The 22,978-nt window shown below is 43.5% G+C and overlaps 1 protein-coding gene across 2 annotated transcripts in view; it reads right to left on the bottom strand.

Moving 5' to 3' along the window:
• Positions 1-22,978, bottom strand: part of LOC117360676 (vascular endothelial growth factor receptor kdr-like) — a 333,742-nt gene that overhangs the window by 4,699 nt on the left and 306,065 nt on the right. Inside the window, exons 29-30 of one of the 2 annotated variants that reach the window (XM_033944847.1) lie at positions 20,431-20,531; positions 13,792-15,576 (exon numbers count right to left, since the gene is read on the bottom strand). In XM_033944847.1, the coding sequence (XP_033800738.1) occupies positions 15,366-15,576; positions 20,431-20,531 (312 nt within the window). In that variant the 3' untranslated portion in view covers positions 13,792-15,365. Of the gene's footprint in view, positions 1-13,791; positions 15,577-20,430; positions 20,532-22,978 lie in introns of those variants that run through there. The other variant, XM_033944848.1, reaches the window with a different exon arrangement.

The raw sequence follows: 22,978 nt of genomic DNA, 5'->3' as shown, positions 1-22,978 counted from the left end.
AGACATTTATTCCATTTGCCTGCTTGGAATAAATCCTGATAATTCTAGTTATCTATACTTTTGAGCCATTCAGGGCCTATGACTTCTCCCACTGCATCCCAAGATGCATTCGGAGGAGGAAGCCCTGTCTTTTGCGGCACGCAGCCCTGTAGGTAGGAGTGAGCGAGCTTCCCTGTCATTTTCTCATATGAAGGTACGGGGGGGGGACCCAGGAATGTTGGGGAGATATGGTGGGTGGAGATGTTGGGGGAAGTCCAGGGATGTCAGGGGGAGGGGTGTAGGGCTCTGAGTCTCAGCTGATCCTGGTAGAGGGAATCCCCATTAATTGAGCTGCCAGGAATCCCTGAAACTGGCCCAGCTGATGGGGATTCCTCTGCCGCGATCAGCTGATGGGAAGCCTATAGGTTTGGTTTTTTTTTTTTTTTCTCTTTGGGTGGTGGGAAGGGATCGTGACCACTGGGGGAGTAAGTGTGTGTGTGTGTGTGTGGAGGAATCCTCCAGTGGTGGTCTTGTCAGTTTGGGTACCTTTGTGAAACTTAGATGCATCAACTCAAACAGGTCTAACTGCTGGCATCTAAGTTCCCTCTACGATTGCTTTGATTATGGCTGGGGTACATCCAGGTTGAAGCCTGCACGATTTTCGCCCATAACACACTTTCCAGCACGCCCCTTTTGGCTCTCTGGACGCACAAAAGCTTAGAAGTGCTGCTGCATGTCCAGAAAGTTGGTCTTGATTATCGACACTTGGACATCCCTGTATTAGGACGTCCGAGAACCGACTTAGGCTGGTTTCGGGACGTTTTCAAGTTTTGATTATGAACCCCTTAGGATTCTATAGGGTTATAATGGACATATACAAATTCCTGAGTTGAGTGGAATGAGTAAACGCGAATCGGTTCATAGACAACGGCGCGAAAGACAAAAGCGCGCGCCTACAATTGAGCGCAGTGCGCGCCGCCGTGCCGCTCTAAATTACAGTTTTTAGGGGCTCCGACGGGGGGTTTTGTTGGGGAACCCCCCCCCAGTTTACTTAATAGACATTGCGCCGGCGTTATGGGGGGTTTGGGGGGTTGTAACCCTCCACATTTTACTGTAAACTGAACTTTTTCCCTAAAAACAGGGAAAAAGTTAAGTTTTCAGTAAAATGTGGGGGGTTACAACCCCCCACACCCCCCACAACGCCCCCACAATGCGACACGATGCCTATTAAGTAAAGTGGGGGGGTTCCCCCCACGCCACCCCGTTGGAGCCCTAAAAACAGTAATTTAGAGCGGCGCGGTGGCGCACGCTGCGCTCAATTGTCTGGGCGCGCCTTTGTCCCGGCGCGCTTTTGACCTGACACCACGTGAATCAGTTGTTTAGTCTTTCAAAATGTACAAGAACTAGAGAAGACATCATGAAGTTACATAGTAATAAAAGAAATAGGAAAAGATATATTTTCACTCAACACATACTTAAGCTCTGAAACTCATTGGCAGAGGATGTGGCACAGTAGTTTGGACAAATTCCTGGAGGTAAAGTCTCTGCACCATTGCAAAGGTTGACCTGAGCACAGCTACTGCTTATCCCCAGAGATGAGTACAAGTTCTCAGTCCAACCGAGCAACCTCCTAAATTCTGAGCGTCATCTTGCCACTGCATTAAGTGTCAATTTGCAGAAACAAAATTCTCTGTTTTGACATTTTTTTTGGCGATCATTGATTGAACCGTATTGACGTCATTCTCTTCTTGGTTGGGTTGAGAACTTTTCAGCACCCACTCGTAGCATGGCATGCTCTCCCATCATATATTCGCTTTGAAACCTCTTTAGACAGATTTAAATCAAATCTTAAGACTTTTCTTTTTAAAGATGCTTATGATATCCTATAAGAGTTGATTTGATTAATTTTCTAATAGCCTCTATATAGCAAATGTCTGAGCGGTTTACAATTTTAAAAACATCTTCGCAAAATAACATAAAAACAGGGGAACAATAAGGCAAAAATTTGAAAAATAAAAGAAGATCTAAAAAGGAAGGATAATGGGAAGAAATACAAAATCATGATAGGAAAGAAAACAAAGGTTGACATAAGGATAAAATGGGATAGATTTTAAAAAATAGGCATTTCATGTGCAGTATATCAAGATTAAATAAACTTGAATTTGAATGATTCTACCATAGACTATCCCAATAACCTTATGCTATTCGGATTAAAAATATCCTCCCACCCCAGGTGGACATACTCAAAAGTCAAATTAGGACAGAAATAGCCCCCCACCCATCCTTTCCTGGATGTATATGAAAATAAACCAAAACTGACTCATAATTAAAGACCTACTATAGTGAGGTAATATATGATGTCAGTGGCCCCCAAACCAGCTTAAATAAATTACTATCGGCATTCATTTTTTCATATCTATAGCTGGAGCATAAATTTGCCCCCCAGAAAGGAAAATTTAGGTGGTCATAGTTCTTCCAATTTCGGGTTACCATCTGCATGTTATGACTGGGATAGCCATGCAGATGGACAGGGGAAGATCTGAGATGTTCAGGTGTCAAAGAGGTTGGTTTTCAGTTGTTTCCAGAATGTGGTGTAGTTGAGTTCCGTTCTGGTCGTTTCAGTGAGGTCATTCCAGGTTTTCACTCCTAGGAAGGTAAGCATAGAGTGAAAAATTTGCTTGTATTGGAGATTTTTTGTTGAAGGAAGGTTTAGTAGGATCCTATTAAGGGTTCTGTGGGAAGTAGACCATGCCTTTGAGAAGAGTTGGATGAGTGGAGCTGCTGAGTTTCCGTGAATTATTTGGTATAAGATGCAGAAAGTTGCCTTTTTTAAAAAAAGACACAGAGGGGTCTATATGTGTTCATAAAATACAAGCACAAATCTTACATAAATTGCTCCTAGATTGAAGGCCCTGGCATTGTATTTGCTTGAGGACAGATGGAAATATCCATTCATAGAAATACATATGCCGATTGCAATCCTGTCTAGGTTCTGTCCAAAGTCCGTTTCTGAGCATGCCTTGCGTCAAATCTACTTTTAGGCATTATCTAATTTTACAACAGCTCTTTTGATAAAATTACCCTCTGGAAAACCCTGACATATTGAAACTAGATGACTCTGTTAGAGAATATTGAGAACATGCAGGCAGGCTTATTTATCAAGTAGTATTTTTGGCATCTGTTATATTCCTTTTGTCCTGTAAGCATCTCAGTCAAGTCTGAAAATAAGTCATTCATTCATTCGATATACAGTATGGTTTCGTCAGTTGGGGGTCTAATGACTGTGCCTATTTTCTCTTTCTTTTCAGTTTTAAAAATGTAATATAAAGGTATTTAGGAATCTGAAAAAAAAGACCATTATACGCTCGGGACTGTATAAATATAGAATCTTTATTTATTTTTTGGGGTTAATAGATAAAATACTTTGTCGACTACATGTGAAAGCTAAGGAGTTTCAGTGCATAATATTCGTCAGTAAGACACATACATGACATTCTCTAGCGTTTTCCGAGGACTCTGCTTACTTTGACATTTCAACAGATCACAATTCAAGGAAATAGAAGCCAAAGATTAAGACTGAGCTGGTTCTGGGTCTGGGACTTGCAGACTGGTCACTACATCCATGTCCGAATATTTCCTGTTGTAAAAGTGGACGCTTTGCATTTTCCTACTCCATTTCTATAGCGCTACCAGACATACGCAGCGCTGTACATTAAAACATAGAGAGACAGTCCCTGCTCAAAAGAGCTTACAATCTAGTCATGACAGACAAACTGGACAAGAAGGTGCATCTATACACAGTGCTCAGGTGGGGGAATTACAGAGGGATTGATATGACAGATATTGGTGTTGGAAGTGGGTTGGAGTTTGGAATTGAAGCAGCTTCAAAGAAGTGGACTTTTGAGTCCGGATTTGAATTCTGTCGGAGATGGAGCCTAACTATTGAGTCAGGATTCCGGAATGTTATTGTTCTTTGAGATTCTGGAATGTTGCTATTATTTGGATTCCCCAGAGAGTGCATTAGCTTGGAGGAAGCCACACTAGAAAAACTTTTTTTTTTTTTGGGGGGGGGGGGCACGACGTCAGTTTATCACAACCAAGTGTGACGATCTTAAAGATGGGGGGAAGGGACAGTGTATAGTGGTTCAAGAAATACTGCATTTTTTGTTCGCTACTGAGCAGCTCCAGTAGTCTTAGCCTAGTTAGTTCAGGTCCCTTGGTTTAAATCATGTCTCTTAATGCAGTGGTTCCCAACCCTGTCTGGAGGACCACCAGGCCAATCGGGTTTTCAGGCTAGCCCTAATGAATATGCATGAGAGAGATTTGCATATAATGGAAGTGGCAGGCATGCAAATCTGCTTCATGCATATTCATTAGGGCTATCCTGAAAACCCGATTGGCCTGGTGGTCCTCCAGGACAGGGTTGGGGACCACTATCTTAATGCAATCGAAGTGCAAACTAAACATCTTGAAACAAAGAGTTAATGATTTCTGAGAACTCTTCCAGAAGCTCCTTCTCCCTCCCACTCTGGAGGAGCTTTGGTGGAGAAGTTGTCACACCTCCTGGATCTGGCTGATGTCATAGATGACATTTTCACCAACGTACCAGTTACATGTGTTGCTTCAGCAAGACCACATTTCTACTACTACTGCTTATAAGAACATAAGAATTTGCCTCCGCTGGGTCAGACCAGAGGTCCATCGCACCCAGCAGTCCGCACCCACGGCGGCCCATCAGGTTCATGACCTGTCAGGTTATCTTGATTTAGCCCTATAGCCCCCTTGTTTTTATCTATACTCTTTCCATACTCATATCTACCATTTTCTGTATCCCTCAATCCCCCTATCCTTCAGAAATCCATCCAATCCCTCTTTGAATCATTTGTATAGTGCTGCTAGACATACCAGGCAGCGCTGTACATTAAAACATTCATGAGACAGTCCCTACTCAGTAGCACTTACAACCTCATCTAGGAGACAAACAAACAAGGAGACAAACAAACGGAGATTTTCAGGCGTGGGTACTTTAAAAGCAAGTAAAGGTTAGGATTAAAAGGAACCTCAAAAAAATGGGCTTTTAGCCTGGATCAGAATACTGCCAGGGACGGAGATTGGTGTATCAACTCAGGCAGTCTGTTCCAGGCATTTGGTGCAGCAGGAGAGAAGGAATGGAGTGTGGAGTTGGCAGTAGAGGAGATGGGTACAGATAAGAGAGACTTGCCTGATGAATGGAGCTCCCGGGGAGGAGTGTAGGGAGAGAGAAGAGAGATACTGAGGAGCTTCAGAGTGGTTTGAACTGTATGCCCCCTTGTTTTTATCTATACTCTTTCCATACTCATATCTACCATTTTCTGTATCCCTCAATCCCCCTATCCTTCAGAAATCCATCCAATCCCTCTTTGAATCATTTGTATAGTGCTGCTAGACATACCAGGCAGCGCTGTACATTAAAACATTCATGAGACAGTCCCTACTCAGTAGCACTTACAACCTCATCTAGGAGACAAACAAACAAGGAGACAAACAAACGGAGATTTTCAGGCGTGGGTACTTTAAAAGCAAGTAAAGGTTAGGATTTAAAAGGAACCTCAAAAAAATGGGCTTTTAGCCTGGATCAGAATACTGCCAGGGACGGAGATTGGTGTATCAACTCAGGCAGTCTGTTCCAGGCATTTGGTGCAGCAGGAGAGAAGGAATGGAGTGTGGAGTTGGCAGTAGAGGAGATGGGTACAGATAAGAGAGACTTGCCTGATGAATGGAGCTCCCGGGGAGGAGTGTAGGGAGAGAGAAGAGAGATACTGAGGAGCTTCAGAGTGGTTTGAACTGTATGCAGAAATGGATCGGGTGACTTGAGGAGGGGGGATGATGTGAGCATAGCGACTCTGGAGGAATATAAGTCGTGTGGCAGAATTTTGAATGGATTGAAGGGGAGAGAGATGGTTATGTGGAAGAGCTGAGAGAAGCAGGTTGCAGTAGTCTAGGTGAGTGCTGAGTAGATGGGTGGGAATCGGATCAGAGGAGGAATGAAAATGTGCCGTTTCCTCTTCAGTGATTTCAGGAAAGGAAGAACAGACGGCAGGGGCTGGAGGTGATAGTTTACACAGCGGAATAACAGATCATATCTACTGGTCTGAGACCAGGGAAAGCAAACTGCATCCTTTGGCTCCTTAGAAATAAATTTACAAAGAATTTAAGAGTGAAAGTTCACCCATATTTATCGAATGTGGTCTTGCACATGCAGTACCTCTTATGGTATGGAAGAGTCACCTTGTGCAAGTCTGGGGTAAACAAAATCACTTTTCTGGTCTCTTGGTCTTCCCAAGCAAGTGCTCATTCTGTTATCAAACGAGGTGCGTCATTGAGAGAGTGCGTTCAAGGAGAGAAGAACTGGAGAAATCAAAAAAAGGGAAGGTGAGCAAGACTTACTTTGCACTTATCAGGGCTGTCCGAGCAGGAGAAGTGGACAAAGCAAACAACCGAGCAAGTTAGGACTGCAATAATCTAATCTAGTGTTTGTGCATGACGCATACCTCTGCAGGCTCAAGGCGACTTACAGAGTAACGAGAAACGGATACATAGGACATGAAGGAGATTTGGGGGGAAGAATAGATCGGAAATAGAGAGAGGGAGGCCTGGTCAATATCAAGAGATTACTGAGTGTTCATGTAGAGTTAATTTGTTAAAGAGAGTTCAGTTATCAAATAGACAGAACATGAGCAAGGCTTGATCCGCATATATTGGGGTCTCCTGCCATCTAAGCGAGATCCCTACAATAAACGATTTGAAAAGAGAGATTCCATCCAGCAAATCCAGAGGACGAACCATCAAAACACATGTTTTCTTCTTTCCAGCTTGCCATGTGCACACTACGCTACCCATATTGCTTTCAACAAATTAAACTATATATAGCAACACAAAGCAAATATTAGTAGCCTATGAAATACACACATTTTATAATACTTAATCTGAGAACTTTGGTTTGCCTTCTTTAGAAACATGAGAAGGCCAGATTATCTCAGTAAACCAACACTGGATGTAGAGAATGACCCGGGGACAAATTGTTCCTAAGCCCCGCAAGTTTTCTCACTGTCCTTGCCCCATTCCTGTAAACTCAGCCTTAACCACACAAACTTTGAATACTTATGATGTTAAAGTGTCTGAGGCTTGTGCAGGTCAGGACGGAGCTTAGGCATTGGTGGAATGAGGCATTATGACATCACAATCTGAGCTCTAGAATGTTGCTACTTAGGATTTTAAAAAGTGTCTGAGGCTTGTGCAGATGAGGACGGAGCTTAGGCATTGGTGGACTGAGGCATTATGACATCACGATCTGAGCTCTAGAATGTTGCTACTTAGGATTTTAAAGTGTCTGAGGCTTGTGCAGATGAGGACAGAGCTTAGGCATTGGTGGAATGAGGCATTATGACATCACAATCTCAGCTCTAGAATGTTGCTACTTAGGATTTTAAAGTGTCTGAGGCTTGTGCAGATGAGGACAGAGCTTGCAGGAAAGGGGCAGAGACAGGAAAAGAACTTGACGGGATGGGAAAATGAGTTCCTGCAGGAATGGGGAAAAATTTGTCCCCGTGTCATTCTCTTACTACCCCTTTCGAGAAGTTTCTCTTGCAGTATCTTTTTTTTTTCCCCCTGTGGGTTTTCTCAATGAACATAACTGGACAGAGAGATTTCCAAGAGGAACACCTCATTGAAGCTTGAGTTTAAGAGGCTTCCATTTTGCCTTCTTCATTTATGGCCCATTTAATATCTAATTGAGACTGATGGAAACCCCCCTCAGACAAACACAAACCACTTCCTTAGTGTCAGGGGCAATCTCAGTAGCATTTCTTCACTGACCTATTAATGGGAATACTGCTGACCCTTCCCACCTCCAAAGAGATCTGAACCTTCCCCTTCATGAGCACTTTGTTCTGGTCAAGAAAATCTCATTTCCCTTCAGTACACCACATCACCCGTGACACTCCTCGTAATTCCATATTCTCTGTAACAGCTCCTACTTTCTGGCATGCTCTTCCTGCCTCTCTTCGTCATGAGACTCTAATCTGGCCTCAAAACTTTTCCTTTGAAAGATGCTTATGAGATTTAATATGAGGCTTCTATTATATCATTATCTTTATTATTTCCCCCACATAATTTACCGTTGTTGTCATTTCTTTGCCGAGAGAGGTGGTGGAGAGTAAAACTGTGACTGAGTTCAAAGAAGCGTGGGATGAACACAGAAGATTTAGAACCAGAAAATAATATTAAATACTGAACTAAGGCCAGTTACTGGGCAGACTTGCACGGTCTGTGTCTGGCCGTTTGGTGGAGGATGGGCAGGAGAGGGCTTCAATGGCTGGGAGGGTGTAGATGGGCTGGAGTAAGTCTTAACAGAGATTTCGGCAGGTGGAACCCAAGCATAGTACCGGGTGAAGCTTTGGATTCTTGTCCAGAAATAGCTAAGAAGAAAAAAAAAAAAATTTGAATTGAATCAGGTTGGGCAGACTGGATGGACCATTCGGGTCTTTGTCTGCCGTCATCTACTATGTTACTATGTATTTTCCCTATGGGCTTTCCGCACCTTCCCTCGCTTGTCCGGGTCTTGTTACCCCAATTGTTTTTAAATTGTAAACCGTTCAGATATCTGATGTGCAGTATGTCAAGATTTAAATAAACTTGAAACTATTAAGTGCATATTAGAGAATGACACGGTGACAAAATTCATCACCGTTCCTCTCCCCGCGGATAACCGCGGGAAACCATCTTCATGTCATTCTTTAAGCAGAGAGGGAAGAATCAGAGTATGAATGGCCACAACCACTGACCCACAAGCTTTGCTTTGAAGAATGCTGATGTAGGACTGAGGTTGAGAATGACAGTCTCTGGTATCCAGAGCAGATATTGTGATGTCATAATGCCTCATTCCACCAGTGCCTAAGAGCCAATCACATCAGTGATGTCACAATGGCTTCATTATCCTTGGCTCACGTAAGAATCAGAGTATGAATGGCCACAACCACTGACCCGCAAGCTTTGCTTTGAAGAATGCTGGTGTAGAAGGACCGAGGTTGAAACAGACACTACAGAATGACAGTCTCTGGTATCCAGAGCAGATATTGTGATGTCATAATGCCTCATTCCAAAAGTGATGTCACAATGGCTTCATTATCCTTTGCTCACATAAGAATCAGAGTATGAATGGCCACAACCACTGACCCGTAAGCTTTGCTTTGAAGAATGCTGGTGTAGAAGGACCGAGGTTGAAATAGACACTAGAAAATGACATGAGATTATTTCCCGCGGTTATCCGCGGGGACGGGAACGGTGATGAATTTTGTCACCGTGTCATTCTCTAGTGCATATTCAGAAAATGACACTGTCTGGGAGTGTCTCACGGATTGGGTCAAGGACCTTGAATTAGAGATACTCACGCTGTGAAATCTCATGTGCACAAGAGTTGTCTCCAGGGACAAGGTTGTCACTGAAATAGACACCCTAGTTTTTCCTACAGAAGATGCAGAAACTTGGGGCAAGTGGCGGCTTTGTATCCTCCAAACCTGCGTTGTAAAAAACAAATAGGAAAATGCAACCTGCTGACTATAAAACCACATATCCAAGTTCCCAGGTTTATTATATCTTTGATATCCCCCTGATTAATCAGTCAGTTTTCATTTTTCAAAGGGCAGATAAAACAGCCGACTATTCCATGGTTTCTGCTTTCACCAAGTAGCAGCTTCAGAGGGTATCTTTGCAATCTGCACTGATGCTTGCTCAAAATGGAACTAAAAGTTCTCTCCATTTAAGCCCTGTGAAGGTTTTTCTTTCAAAACGAGATTTGCTAGAAGCGCATAATGAATGCAAACCTTTTGAAAGTAGATATCCAAGGGGTTTAATTTTATTTTACCCCTGTTTCTATTTAACTCTGAAATCCTTCTGTTGACAATTCACTAACCTCCATAATCAGGTTAGCGTGCAAACACTAATTATCCCCTGTCTGTGTCAGCAGTTTGAGAAATATCCTGGGACTTGTTGGAGAAAAGAGGAAGCAGGTAAGATGAACAGGCTATGTAAAGAACTGATCTGTTTGAGACATTAATGGGACCTTCACCATAGCCCTTTCACTACTAGGAAACCAGCCTGTGGAACCTGGGGAGGGAGGGAGGGGGGGATCACATGGGGTTCAGTTAATCTTGACCCTCTCTGTGGGCCGGCAAATATCTCCCTAATCATGAAAAAGGGCACACCTTTATGAATTTCACTGGTAATCTGGTTTTATTTTAACCAGTGATTCATTTCACACACCAGTCACTATAATTGTGAATCGGACCCTGAATTCAAGAGGGCCTGCGATAGGCACGTGGGATCTCTCAGAGAGAGAGAAAAAGATAATGGTTACTGCGGATGGGCCATTTGGCCTTTATCTGCCATCATGTTTCTATAATCAGAAAGTTCTATGACATCACAATGCAGGTGTAAAGAGCCTTAGCCTATAGGAAAAGAGTATGCAAATCTTAAGAGTCTTAGCTAATAGGGAGAGGAGGAGATAGTGGATGCTGCGATGGTCCATTTGGCCTTTATCTGCCATCATGTTTCTATATTCAGAAAGTTCTATGACATCACAATGCAGGTGTAAAGAGCCTTAGCCTATAGGAAAAGAGTATGCAAATCTTAAGAGTCTTAGCTAATAGGGAGAGGAGGAGATAGTGGATGCTGCGGATGGGCCATTTGGCCTTTATCTGCCATCATGTTTCTATAATCAGAAAGTTCTATGACATCAAAATGCAGGTGTAAACGGTCTTAGCCTATAGGAAGAGGTGATGCAAATCTTAAGAGTCTTAGCTAATAGGGAGAGGAAGAGATAGTGGATGCTGCAGATGGGCCATTTGGTCTTTATCTGCCATCATGTTTCTATGAACCAAGAGGCCAGAAACATGGAATTATATTGGCAACTGGAGTTATTTTCTTCAAACATAGGTTTCCTTTTTAGCATATTAAATATCTTCATGAAATCTGAAAGCTGTGATGACTGACTTGATGCCAATGGTTCAAATGCTATATGTAGCCTCAGGGACTGATGAAATCTCTGTATGTTCATTTTGCCAGACTCCCTTTCATGCAGTCTGCTGTTCTGGGCATCTCCAGATTCCAGAGCAGACTCCAGAGAAAGGCAATGTGAAAAAAAATCCAAACAGATATAAATAAGCAGCTCGTTAGTATAATTAGCTTGCCGAGTTTCCATTAAATTATATAAATGTCATTTTTCTTCTACGCTGTTTATGTCTAACATTTTAGAAAGTAAAAGTCCTAATACATTTTTCACAAATGGAGGGTTAGAGAGATACCCTTGCCAACTCACATCAGTTCCAAAAAAGTGCAAGAAATCCCCTGCGGCAGATGGCAGAGCTCCTGCAAATGACCAGTCACTGTGGCTTACGACACATCAGCCTCCCACTAGCAGTTCTTGGTTGCTCCTTTGTGCTACAGTATCAGTTAGAGAAATGGGCAGAGAAATGGCAGATGAAGTTCAACGTGGAGAAATGCAAAGTAATGCATTTAGGCAATAAGAATAAGGAACACGAGTATAGAATGTCAGGTGCAACTCTGGGTAAGAGCGAACAAGAAAAGGACCTGGGAGTACTGATAGATAAGACCCTGAAACCGTCAGCACAATGTGCGGCGGCGGCAAAGAAAGAAAATAGAATGTTGGGCATGATAAAGAAGGGAATCATGAGTAGATCGGAGAGGATCATAATGCCGCTTTATAGAGCAATGGTCAGACCCCACTTGGAATACTGCGTCCAACATTGCTCTCCCAACCTAAAGAAGGATATAAAACTGGTGGAGAGGGTGCCGAGGCGAGCAACAAAGCTAGTAATGGGTATGGAGAAACTGGAATATGAGGATCAACTTATGAGATTGGGATTGTTCTCCCCTGAGAAGAGGAGACTGCGAGGAGATATGATCGAGACCTTCAAAATACCGAAAGGAATCGACAAAATAGAGCAGAAAAAAACTATTTACATTGTCCAATTTGACACGGACAAGGGGACACGGAATGAAGCTGAGGGGGGACAAGTTCAGGACGAATATTAGGAAGTTCTGCTTCACGCAGAGAGTGGTGGACACCTGGAATGTTCTCCCCGACGAGGTTATTGTGGAATCGACCGTCCTAGGATTTAAAAGCAAACTAGATGCACATCTCCTTACGAGAGGCATAGAGGGATATGGGTGACTAAAATTACGCTGTGTACACCTGGCTGGGCCTCCGCGTGTGTGGATCGCTGGACTTGATGGACCGAAGGTCTGATCCGGAGATGGCACTTCTTATGTTCCATTAAAGGTCAACTCTCATGCCGAGAATTCAGTGCAGCTTAGGAATGTCCTTCCCTAGAGGGGCAATATGGTTTTGAATTCGGAAAGTTGTGGGGGCATCTGCTGCATTTAGGCAGTAACATTTAAACCAGCCCAACCAAGAAGGAAAAAGGGGGGTGGGAGGGACTGGGATTTATACATCACCATTTTGTTGTTTACATACAGGTACTTCAAGCATTTTCTCTATCTGTCCCGGTAGGCTCACAATCTATCTAATGTACCTGGGGCAGCGGAGGATTAAGAAGAGAATGATGTGGAGCCAGGAAACTTACATGTTATTCCACACTTTTCATTTCAATGAAGCAAATGCATCTAGTAAATGGACACAAGTCTAGGGAAACCAAACCATTGTGACATCACTGATGAGGTTGGCTCTTAGGCATTGGTGGAATGAGGCATTGTGACATCACAATACGAGGGGCCACTGAAAAGTTCTCAACCCAACCGAGAATGATGTGGAGCCATGAAACATGCACACTGCACATATATACCTGCTTAAGTTATAAAGAAAAATAGGCGCTTAAGTTTCTTTATGGAACAGGTGCCCAGTTAGAAAATTGCTTCTTTAGTATGCTCCTGTGGCCCATTGGTGAGTGGGAAGAATTACTGGCATTGCAGAAAATGCCTTCTAGCTGTTGTAGACTCTGCCTGTATGTAAAATTGATGGTCAAATGGGTTCTTTGGATGGTTAATAGAATCACTTTTAATTAAGACATCTTTATACTATGGCCCCAGATTCATTCAGGTATCAGAAAGGCCAATATGCAGCAGGACTCAAGTCAATTAAAAATAAGAGTAACACGATCCCATAAAGAATCCCAAAGAGTAGCAACATTCTAGAATCTCCAATAGCAAGATTCCGGAACCCCAAATAGTAGCAACATTCTGTTCTACCGATCCAGGGCAAGCAGTGTCTTCCCCCATGTCTTTCTCAATAACAGACTATAGACTTTTCTTCCAGGATCTGGTCAAAATTTTTTTTAAAACTAGCTCTTACCACAACCTCTGGCAACATGTTCCAGAGCTTAACTATTCTCTGAGTGAAAAATTATTTCCTCCTATTGATTTTAAAAGTATTTCCCTGTAACTTCATGGAGTGTCCCCTAGTCTTTGTAATTTTTGATGGAGTGAAAAATCGATCCACTTGTACCCATTCTACTCTACTCAAGATTTTGTAGACTTCAATCCTATCTCCCCTCAGCCATCTCTTTGCCAAGCTGAAGAGCCCTAACCACTTTAGCCTTTCCTCATGTGAGAGGAGTTCCATCCCCTTTATCATCTTGGTTGCTCTTCTTTGAACCTTTTCTAGTGCCGCTAGATCTTTCTTGAGATAAGGAGACCAGAATTGAACGCAATTCTCCAGATGAGGTCGCACCATGGAGCGATACAGGGGCATTATGACATTCTTAGTCTTGTTAACCATCCCTTTTTTTAACAATTCCTAGCATCATGTTTGCTTTTTTGGCTACCGCTGCGCATGAAGCAGAAGGTTTCATCGTATTGTCTACAATGACCCCCAAGGTGGACCCTAGCATCTGCTAACTAAGATTTGGGTTATTCTTCTTTCTGACCTCCTCAAAAGAGTGTGCATGGAATATTTAAGGGTCACTCTTTAAGGCAGTAGTTAAAATGGAGTAAAGGGTCAAGTTTGGATAAAATGAACTTTTTTGTTTCTCTCATTCTACGAGTATAACCGACTTCACTTCCTTGTTACAACACCAAGAGACACTGGCCTGATATATTTTGCTCTTTCTCACAGCAGAATTGCTGCCTGGATTCTTCAAAGGATTGTTTTTCTGTACCTGCTCTGTCGAGTCCTTTTTTCTTTTCATTCTAATATATTTCTGATATGTTTTGGAAGTAAAGTGCACTTAAGGCCTCACCTTCATTTTTTTAAAAAAGGTAATTCTTCTTTAGCTATAGGCATAAATCACTGTTCTTCCTCAAATGGAAATCTGGTTAAATAGAGCTCAGATGAAAACTCAGCAGATCAGGTTCTAAGCGGTAATGCTGTTATTGCCTGTGCAGTAATAATTCCATATATCGACTCTGCTAAGAATCTAGCTGATAAATTAATAAATTAAGCATCAATATAATCAGTAATAAGGAAGGAAAGCTAAAAGAGGTAGATTCAGTTCCTGTTTGCAGATTTTGAATCTATCTAATCATTGCTTTGGATGTGCTGGCAGACGGCCCTGCAGACTGAATAGATAATTAAAAAGAATATAGGGATCAAATGTTCATTTTCTGATCGATGGAATCTTTTAAAACTAGAAGATATTTCCGTAGGGATTTGTAGTACATTTGGATCGGGAATAGGAAAATCTGTGTAAGAGTAATTGGACATTTTGGCCCACATGGTTTCACATCACTGCCCGAGGGCCAAAAGTTAAGGCCGGAACAGTCCCAGGAGTGAGGTCTGAGAAGCCATAAACTGGCTGGGAGTTGAATAGAACGTCTTGATCACCTGAAAGAGCAATTACACCAATTGGGCAGTGGAGGAAAACCTCTAGGAAGTCTTGGAGGCCATGGAAGTCATGGAGGCCATGGAAGTCATGGAGGAGTGTTTTCTTGGATCCTTTACCTAATATATAATACAGTAATCCTGTTAAAACCATTAGAATAAAATAAAAACAAGTGAATGATTCATAAAATAAATCCCATACAGAGTATTGAACGGAGACCACTGATAAAGGCGTATGGAGTTAGGAACATATGGACATCACTATTCAGCTTAGCCCTTCTTGATAGAGTTTTGGTTGCAGCATGCTCCCCGAAATTTATAGTTTATATTTTTCTATCTTGTAAGTAGACTATTATCAAACAACATGTCATGAAACGCAGCTTTAAAGGCTGTTGTTTCAAGAGGTGACTTCACATTATGAGTAGAACTTTCTTCGCATCCTGAGGAGCTTATGCCGATCGCTTCCGTTGACTTGAGCAATGAGCTTTGTTGGAGAACTGGGGCATTCTTTAGTGAACAGTCAAGTCATATTGACCCGGAAGGCTACCTCTTCCTATACTGGAGGTGTGGAGTAGTGAACCACGGAGTTGTAATCAGGAGGCGGGCTATGACATTCGAGGCTCAGATCCATCGGGAGAAGGACAAAATCTTCCAGTGTACAGTCAAGGGTGTCGTCTTCGGTCTGGGCAGCCGGCTGGTACTTAATCATCTCTCGCCTGATTTCTGTTAACACTGATTCTTTATTTTTGCTGACTGCTGTCTTTCTGGGGAAGGTGGACAGGGAAAACTAGTTTAGGACATTTTTTGACACTTACAATTTGTAGTATTTGATCTTATTTGCACAATAAAAGCAAATAGTTTCAAATATGCAACCCAATTAAAACATATGCAATTTATAAAAACATGCCTGTAAAAACAGATCGTTTATTTTATAATTTATAAGAACATAAGAACATAAGCAATGCCTCTGCTGGGTCAGACCTGAGGTCCACTGTGCCCAGCAGCCCGCTCACGCGGCGGCCCAACAGGTCCAGGACCTGTGCAGTAATCCTCTATCTATACCCCTCTATCCCCTTTTCCAGCAGGAAATTGTCCAATCCTTTCTTAAACCCCAGTACCAGTATGGTTTATTATATTCAATATACCACAAATGGAACAATATACCTCAGTGGTTTAAAAAGCTAAACTACAAAGTAAAAACAGAATATATAACAGATAAATATATATCTTGTGTATCTGACAGAAATTCAGGTCCACTGTGTTCAGGCTGAACTGCCAAGTGTGCTGGTTTTTGGAGAGAAGCTTTCAATCTAATATTGTCACAAAAGAAGTGATGAAGTAGTAATAGACTAATCATGGTTTTAGAATGTCTATCCCATTGCATTATGGTATGTGTAGTCCTGCTTCTTCTACTTTGAAATCAGTGCTGCTGATACCAATGGTACCCGGAGAGAGGCATCAAAACCCCAGAAATGACACAGCCTCAATCTGGGAACTAGGCCATTGACAGGGCCATACGAGTACTTCACATACCTCTAGGTACACTAGTGTCTATGTCCTCCTATGCCAGTGTTATTCGGAACTCTGAACCCATGGTACTGGCAGGTTCCATGAGATTATGGGGGTTCCCCTCTTTATATAAACACAGACGAGAAGTTGTGGGTGGTCTCCTTTTGCAAACAGGAGGGAGGAAGGCAGAGATGAGGACCAGGCAAACGCTATGTGTATGTGGGGGTGGGGAGGGGTTGGGGGTGGGGAGTTTGCCGAGCTCCGCATTCGTGGAGATGGTGCGGTATATAAACCCAAGGTTTAGTTTAGTTTAGTTTGTTAAGGAAAGGCTTGTGCCAGGGTTGGGGGAAGAGGATAATAGCATAGAAACCTGTCCTGTGTACAGACATTTCCTAATGGGAAATCTGGCCTTGAGCACATGGTAGCTCGGTTTATGTTTGATATGTGTACAGCCAAATTCATTTATTTTTCACAATTATTGCTAAATATGCTTTTCTGCCTTTTCACTGAGCTGGCTGCTGGCAGTCTTCCCAGTGTCTTTAGGGCAGTGGCCTCAAACTCAAACCCTTTGCAGGGCCACATTTTGGGTTTGTAGGTACTTGGAGGGCCTCAGAAAAAATAATTAATGTCTTATTAAAGAAATGACAATTTTGCATGAACTAAAACTCTTTCATTTTGGCTAAGTCTTAATAATAATATTGTCATTTATAGCTAAAGAGACATATGATCAAGAAACGGTTTTATTTTACTTTTGTGATTATGATAAACAGACCGAGGGCCTCAAAATAGACCTGGTGGGCCGCGAGTTTGAGAACACTGACCTTTGGTCTGTCCCACTATGGCAGCTCTTATGTTCTTATGTGAGAAATAATCAAGCTATTGTGACATCACTGCTGAGGTTGGCTCTTAGGCATTGGTGGAATGAGACATTATGACATCACAATCTCAGCTCCGGAATGTTGCTATTCTTTGGGTTTCTGCCAGGTACTTGGGACCTGGGTTGGCCACTGTTAGAAACAGCTTGATGGACCTTTGGCAGTGGTCTCAAACGCAAACTCTTTGCAGGGCCATATTTTGGTTTTGTAGATACTTGGAGGTTCTCAGAAAAAATAGTTAATGTCTTATTTAAAAGAAATGACAATTTTGTATGAGGTAAAACGCTTTACAATTTATAAATCTTTCCTTTTGGCTAAATCTTAATAATAATATTGTAATTTATAGTTAAAGAGACATATGATCAAGAAACGGTTTTATTTTACTTTTGTGATTATGATAAACATACCGAGGGCCTCAAAATAGGACCTGGCGGGCCGCGAGTTTGAGACCACTGATGTAGGGTCTTCTGCACGTGAAAGGTTTCCTCTAACCAACGGAATTCATATGAGCTTACAAATATGGACTGCATAACCCTGCTGGATAAGCTTTAAAACTACAGGGGGGGGGGGGAGAGTAGTTGATATTCAGCTGGCAGCTATGAGCGTATTTATTCCCAGAAGTTCAATGCCAGGCCATATCTAGGTTTATGCGGCACGCTCTCCCTTATGCAGTCAAGTGCAATATTCAGAACTTCAATGTACAACACTGCCTAAGGATAGGACTCGCTTTTATCTTTGTTTATTTTTAGTATTTTATATACAACTTATAGCCTAAGTGGTTGATATTGAGGTACTCAAGCATTTTTCCTTATCTGTCCTACTGGACTCACATTCTACCTAATGTACCTGGGGCAATGGGTGACTTGCCCAGGGTCATGGGGAGCACTGTGGTGTTTGAACCCACTACCTCAGGGTGCCGAGGCTGTGGCTCTAACCACTGTGTCACACATGCCCCCCAATTCAACTGCTAAACTTAGGCAGTTAAGTACTGAGGCTCAGATGCGCTGAAGCCAGCGATCGTTGCTAAACCTGTTTTAACGACGATCGCATTTGCTGATCTGATGCTGAAAACGGCTCACTGCCTGGCTTTCTGCACGATCGCTCATTCCACGATCCAACCATAAATAAGCTGATTCATATTAAAATGCCATGTAAACCAGTAGAGTGATTGAAGCTCTAACATGGCTTCCCAATGCTCTACAAAAGTGATCGCTTTTAACGATCCCAAAAAAGCAACTGGTCAAGACCAGTCGTTTCCCTGTCTAACCTTTTTTGTAATGGTCACAGATATCGTGCATGTTACATATGTACAATATCTGCCCCATTAGAAAAAAAAGAAAAAAAGCAAAAACCCCTGCCCATGACAGCCCTCCCCAACGAACTGGCACTGGGAACTGACTCTCTCCCCCCCCCCCCCCCGCGAAAGCGAAAACGGCAGTTGAAATGCCCACTTCCGCCTGCCATACTGACCCCACATCCTCCACACGAGAAAAAATGGCAGAAGGAACGCCTACTCCCTCCTGCCATGTCGACTCCCCCACCCCCTTGGCAGCGAAATGGCAGGAGGGAGGCCCACTTCCTCCTGCCACTGAAGACCCACTCCAGTGCCAGGCACCCCCCCAAACATCCCTTACCCTCCTTGTATCCCGGGATACAGAGGGAGGAGCCAAAGGCCCTGATTGGCTCAGTCAAACCAATCAGGGCCTCAGACTCCTCTCCCTTGTATCCTGGAATACAGAGTGAGGAACCTTAGAAGCACAAAGGGCCTTAGGTGTCTGAATCAATCAGGGCCTTAGGCCCCTCCTATGCATCTCATGATGCACCGGGAAGGCCTACCATTATGGACTGAAGGGCCTACGAGAGGGACAGACTGAACTTCCCTCCTGCTTCAACTTCTCAGAAAAGGTATGGGGTTTTGAAGGGTTATGGTGGGGTTTAGGGGGACATCCGGTGGCAGGAGGAAGTGGGCATCCCTTCTGCCTTTTTTGGGGGGGGGGAGGGTAGGGGATGTTTGGAGGTTTGCCTGGCATAAGAGTGGGACTTTGGTGGCATCCCTCCTTCCATTTCGCTGCCACAGTGGGGGGGAGGAGAGGAAGTCACCATGGCAGGAAGGAGTGGGCATACTTCCAGCCATTTTTGTCTCATGCCGGGGGGAGGTGAATGGCAGGAGGGAATGGTCATCCCACCTGCCAATTTTTGGTAGCATGGGGGTGGGGGTTTCCCGGTGTTGCGTTTCTGGGGAGTTGTTGGGGAGGGCTGTCATCGGTGGTGGTGGGGAGGCTTTTTTTTAATGGGACAGATATCGTGCGAGAGACAAAAAAGGTTTCCTGCCCCGAATAGCTTAGTGGCAGTAGGCTTTCCCCTGCCTCTCAGCTATTCGGGCTTCCCCCACTGGCTTTGTGAATGTGTGAGAGTTGCTCTTACAGCGATCCATTGGATCAGAGAGTCAGGGATTACGGCGAAAATCTGCGTGAATCATTTGAATGCAAACTTTTTAGTGCATCAATAGCTTTTTCTGAATCTGCCTAAAATTGGATGAGTGCAGGCCCACACGGTCTAACCGTGGGTAGCTGGCAGAGGTAGCAATGAAAACAAGTTGCTTCCACCCAGCCTTACCAGGGCCTTTCCTACACCGTGTCCCTCCCAAAGGAAGTTACATCAGAGGAGTTGGGGTGTGGAAGAGGATAGGCCGTGGTGGGGTTACCACAGGCAGCCTGTTTTCATTACTGCCTTTTCTGGCCTCCCACCCCAAATTTAGAAGCCTGGGGGGGGGAGGGAAGAGAGGATGCAGGAGGAAAGAAAGAGAGAGAGAGAGAGAGAGAGAGAGATATGCTGGACAGAGGGCTGCTTGGCTCCTCAGCAGGCAGCCCCTACCATTGGGCAGCCCTGGCCTTTTTGACAGCCTTGTTCAATGGTAGCTACAACAATGCAGTTTAGTATTTCTTACCAATTAAAGCTGCTGACTTTGTTCTAGGGCAGTGGTTCCCAACCCTGTCCTGGAGGACCACCAGGCCAGTCGGATTTTTGGAATAGACCTATTGAATATGCATGGGGCAGATTTGCATGCCTGTCACCTCCATTATATGCAAATCTCTCTCATGCATATTCATTTGGGCTATTCCCAAAACTCGACTGGCCTGGTGGTCCTCCAGGACAGGGTTGGGAACCACCGGTCTAGGGCACCTTCTGTACGTACAATTAGTCATTTCTCTGCAAAGTGGTATCAGTACTTACTTGAAGGCCATAATCCCGAATGGCCAAGATCGAGTCTCCTGTCTCTTCAGGCTTTTCATCTCTTCAGAGGACAGGACCATGCCGCTGTCGGACTCACTCTCCTGGTCAGACATGACATGGTTAAAACATTGTTGCACCATATGATAAGACAGGAGATAACAAGGCATACTTTGTATTGCCTCAAAATAATGTCTAGCGGGAGTATTCTTACCTTCTGAAAAAAAATCTGGAAATTTCTGGTCCATAAAAGCAAATGGCAATTCATTTCTTGTTAACAAGTATTGTATTTTCATATTTACTCCCACAAGCAGAAGATATTACTACACAGAAGAGTTTTATTTTTACTATAAAAGTCATATTTAATGGACTTGTTTCTGATTGTAATGCTAGCAGCAACCACATCCTGAGGTGTTAACAGGGGACGACCAGCCTTCCACCGTTTGGAGAAACAAATCAGGAAACATCTAATTCCTTGCTGTTTTCATCTCAAGGATAGAAACATAGAAAGATGACGGCAGATAAGGGCCATAGCCCATCAAGTCTGCCCACACTATTTACCCACCCTCTTAAGTCTACTGACCCCCTAAAGAATAATTGTAATTATACTGTCACTCTACTGACCCGCTCATTCAGTCCTAGTGACCCTATCCCTTGGCATGACCTCGTAGGGATCCCACATAGGTATCCCATTTGTTCTTGAAGTCTGAGATGCTGCGTGCCTCGACCACCTGCACTGGAAGCTCGTTCCAATGCTCAATCACTCTCTCCGTGAAGAAGTATTTCCTGGTGTCTCCACGGAACTTCCCTCCCCTGAGCTTGAGCGGATGTCCTCTTGTGGTCGAGGGTCCCCTGAGAAGAAAGATATCATCTTCCACCTCGACCCGTCCCGTGATGTACTTAAATGTCTCAATCATGTCTCCCCCTCTCCCTACGCTCCTCGAGAGTGTAGAGCTGCAATTTGCTCAGTCTTTCCTCGTACGGGAGACCCTTTAGCCCCGAGACCATCCTGGTGGCCATCCGCTGAACCGATTCAACTCTGAGCACATCCTTACGGTAATGTGGCCTCCAGAATTGAACACAGTATTCCAGATGCGGTCTCACCATGGCTCTGTACAGTGTACACACAGAGTCTGCAGTAGCACGGCATAAACAAACTATTAATTTACCAATGCAGCTAAACATTTAGGCCCTGAATCTATAAACGGTGCCTGCTGGCACCGAGCTGATTTCTAGGCGGAATTTAAGATTTTAAAATTGGCTCAATAATTGGAAATGCCGTTAAAAACCAATAAAAATACGTATATGTTCCGCATGGAAATCAGCAGGGCACCTACCCGAAAAGTGGGTGGGGTTAAGGGGCGGGGTTTGGGCACGGAATGACTAACGCATCACTAGGCGCCTGTGTTAGATGCGGTAAATTAGGCCGGGAAAATCCATATTATGCCACCTACCGCTGCCTAAGTTGAGTTAGTGGCCGTGATTCTATAAATGGCGCCTTAACGTCAATCTAGTGTTATAACATCCGAAATATCCCCAGCACTGTATAAGGAGAAAGCATGACGGAAATGGAAATGGTGCGATCTGAAGAGGAGTGAAGAGTATTAGCTGGCGGTCATTGTGTAGCCGTGAACCACCGGCATAAGTTTCACCTTGTGATTTTTTTTTCTGCTTCTGCTGCCCAGCATTGCAAACGACGGTCTTTTCAGATTAGTTTCACGGGTTTTTTTCAACATTTGAAATCTTATATGATATTATATCAATGCATTGAATATTGAAAGTTAAGCACTCTAGAATAGAGAATGACACGGTGACAAAATTCATCACCTTTCCCGTTCCCGCCCCCCGGATAACCGCGGGAAATAATCCCATGTCATTTTCTAGTGTCTATTTCAACCTCAGTCCTTCTACACTGGCATTCTTCAGAGCAAAGCTTGCGGGTCAGTGGTTGTGGCCATTCATACTCTGATTCTTATGTAAGCCAAGGATAATGAAGCCATTGTGACATCACTGATGTGATTGGCTCTTAGGCACTGATGGAATGAGGCATTATGACATCACAATATCTGCTCTGGATACCAGAGACTGTCATTCTGTAATGTCTGTTTCAACCTCAGTCCTTCTACACCAGCATTCTTCAAAACACAGCTTGCGGGTCAGTGGTTGTGGCCATTCATACTCTGATTCTTATGTGAGCCAAGGATAATGAAGCCATTGTGACATCACTGATGTGATTGGCTCTTAGGCACTGGTGGAATGAGGCATTATGACATCACAATATCTGCTCTGGATACCAGAGACTGTCATTCTCAACCTCAGTCCTTCTACCCCAGCATTCTTCAACGCAAAGCTTGAGGGTCAGTGGTTGTGGCCATTCATACTCTAATTCTTCCCTCTCTCCTTAAAGAATGACATGAAGATAGTTTCCCGCGGTTATCCGTGGGGACGGGAACGGTGATGAATTTTGTCACCGTGTCATTCTCTACTCTAGAAATAACTGAATGGAGACCACTTTGTTCGATAAGTTTATGACTTAGTGAGTTTTATTATT

Source organism: Geotrypetes seraphini, chromosome 5 (genome assembly GCF_902459505.1).
Source record: "Geotrypetes seraphini chromosome 5, aGeoSer1.1, whole genome shotgun sequence".
Taxonomy (NCBI): domain Eukaryota; kingdom Metazoa; phylum Chordata; class Amphibia; order Gymnophiona; family Dermophiidae; genus Geotrypetes; species Geotrypetes seraphini.
Note: the sequence above shows the minus strand (reverse complement) of the source record. Positions and strands in the feature narration are given on the sequence as shown.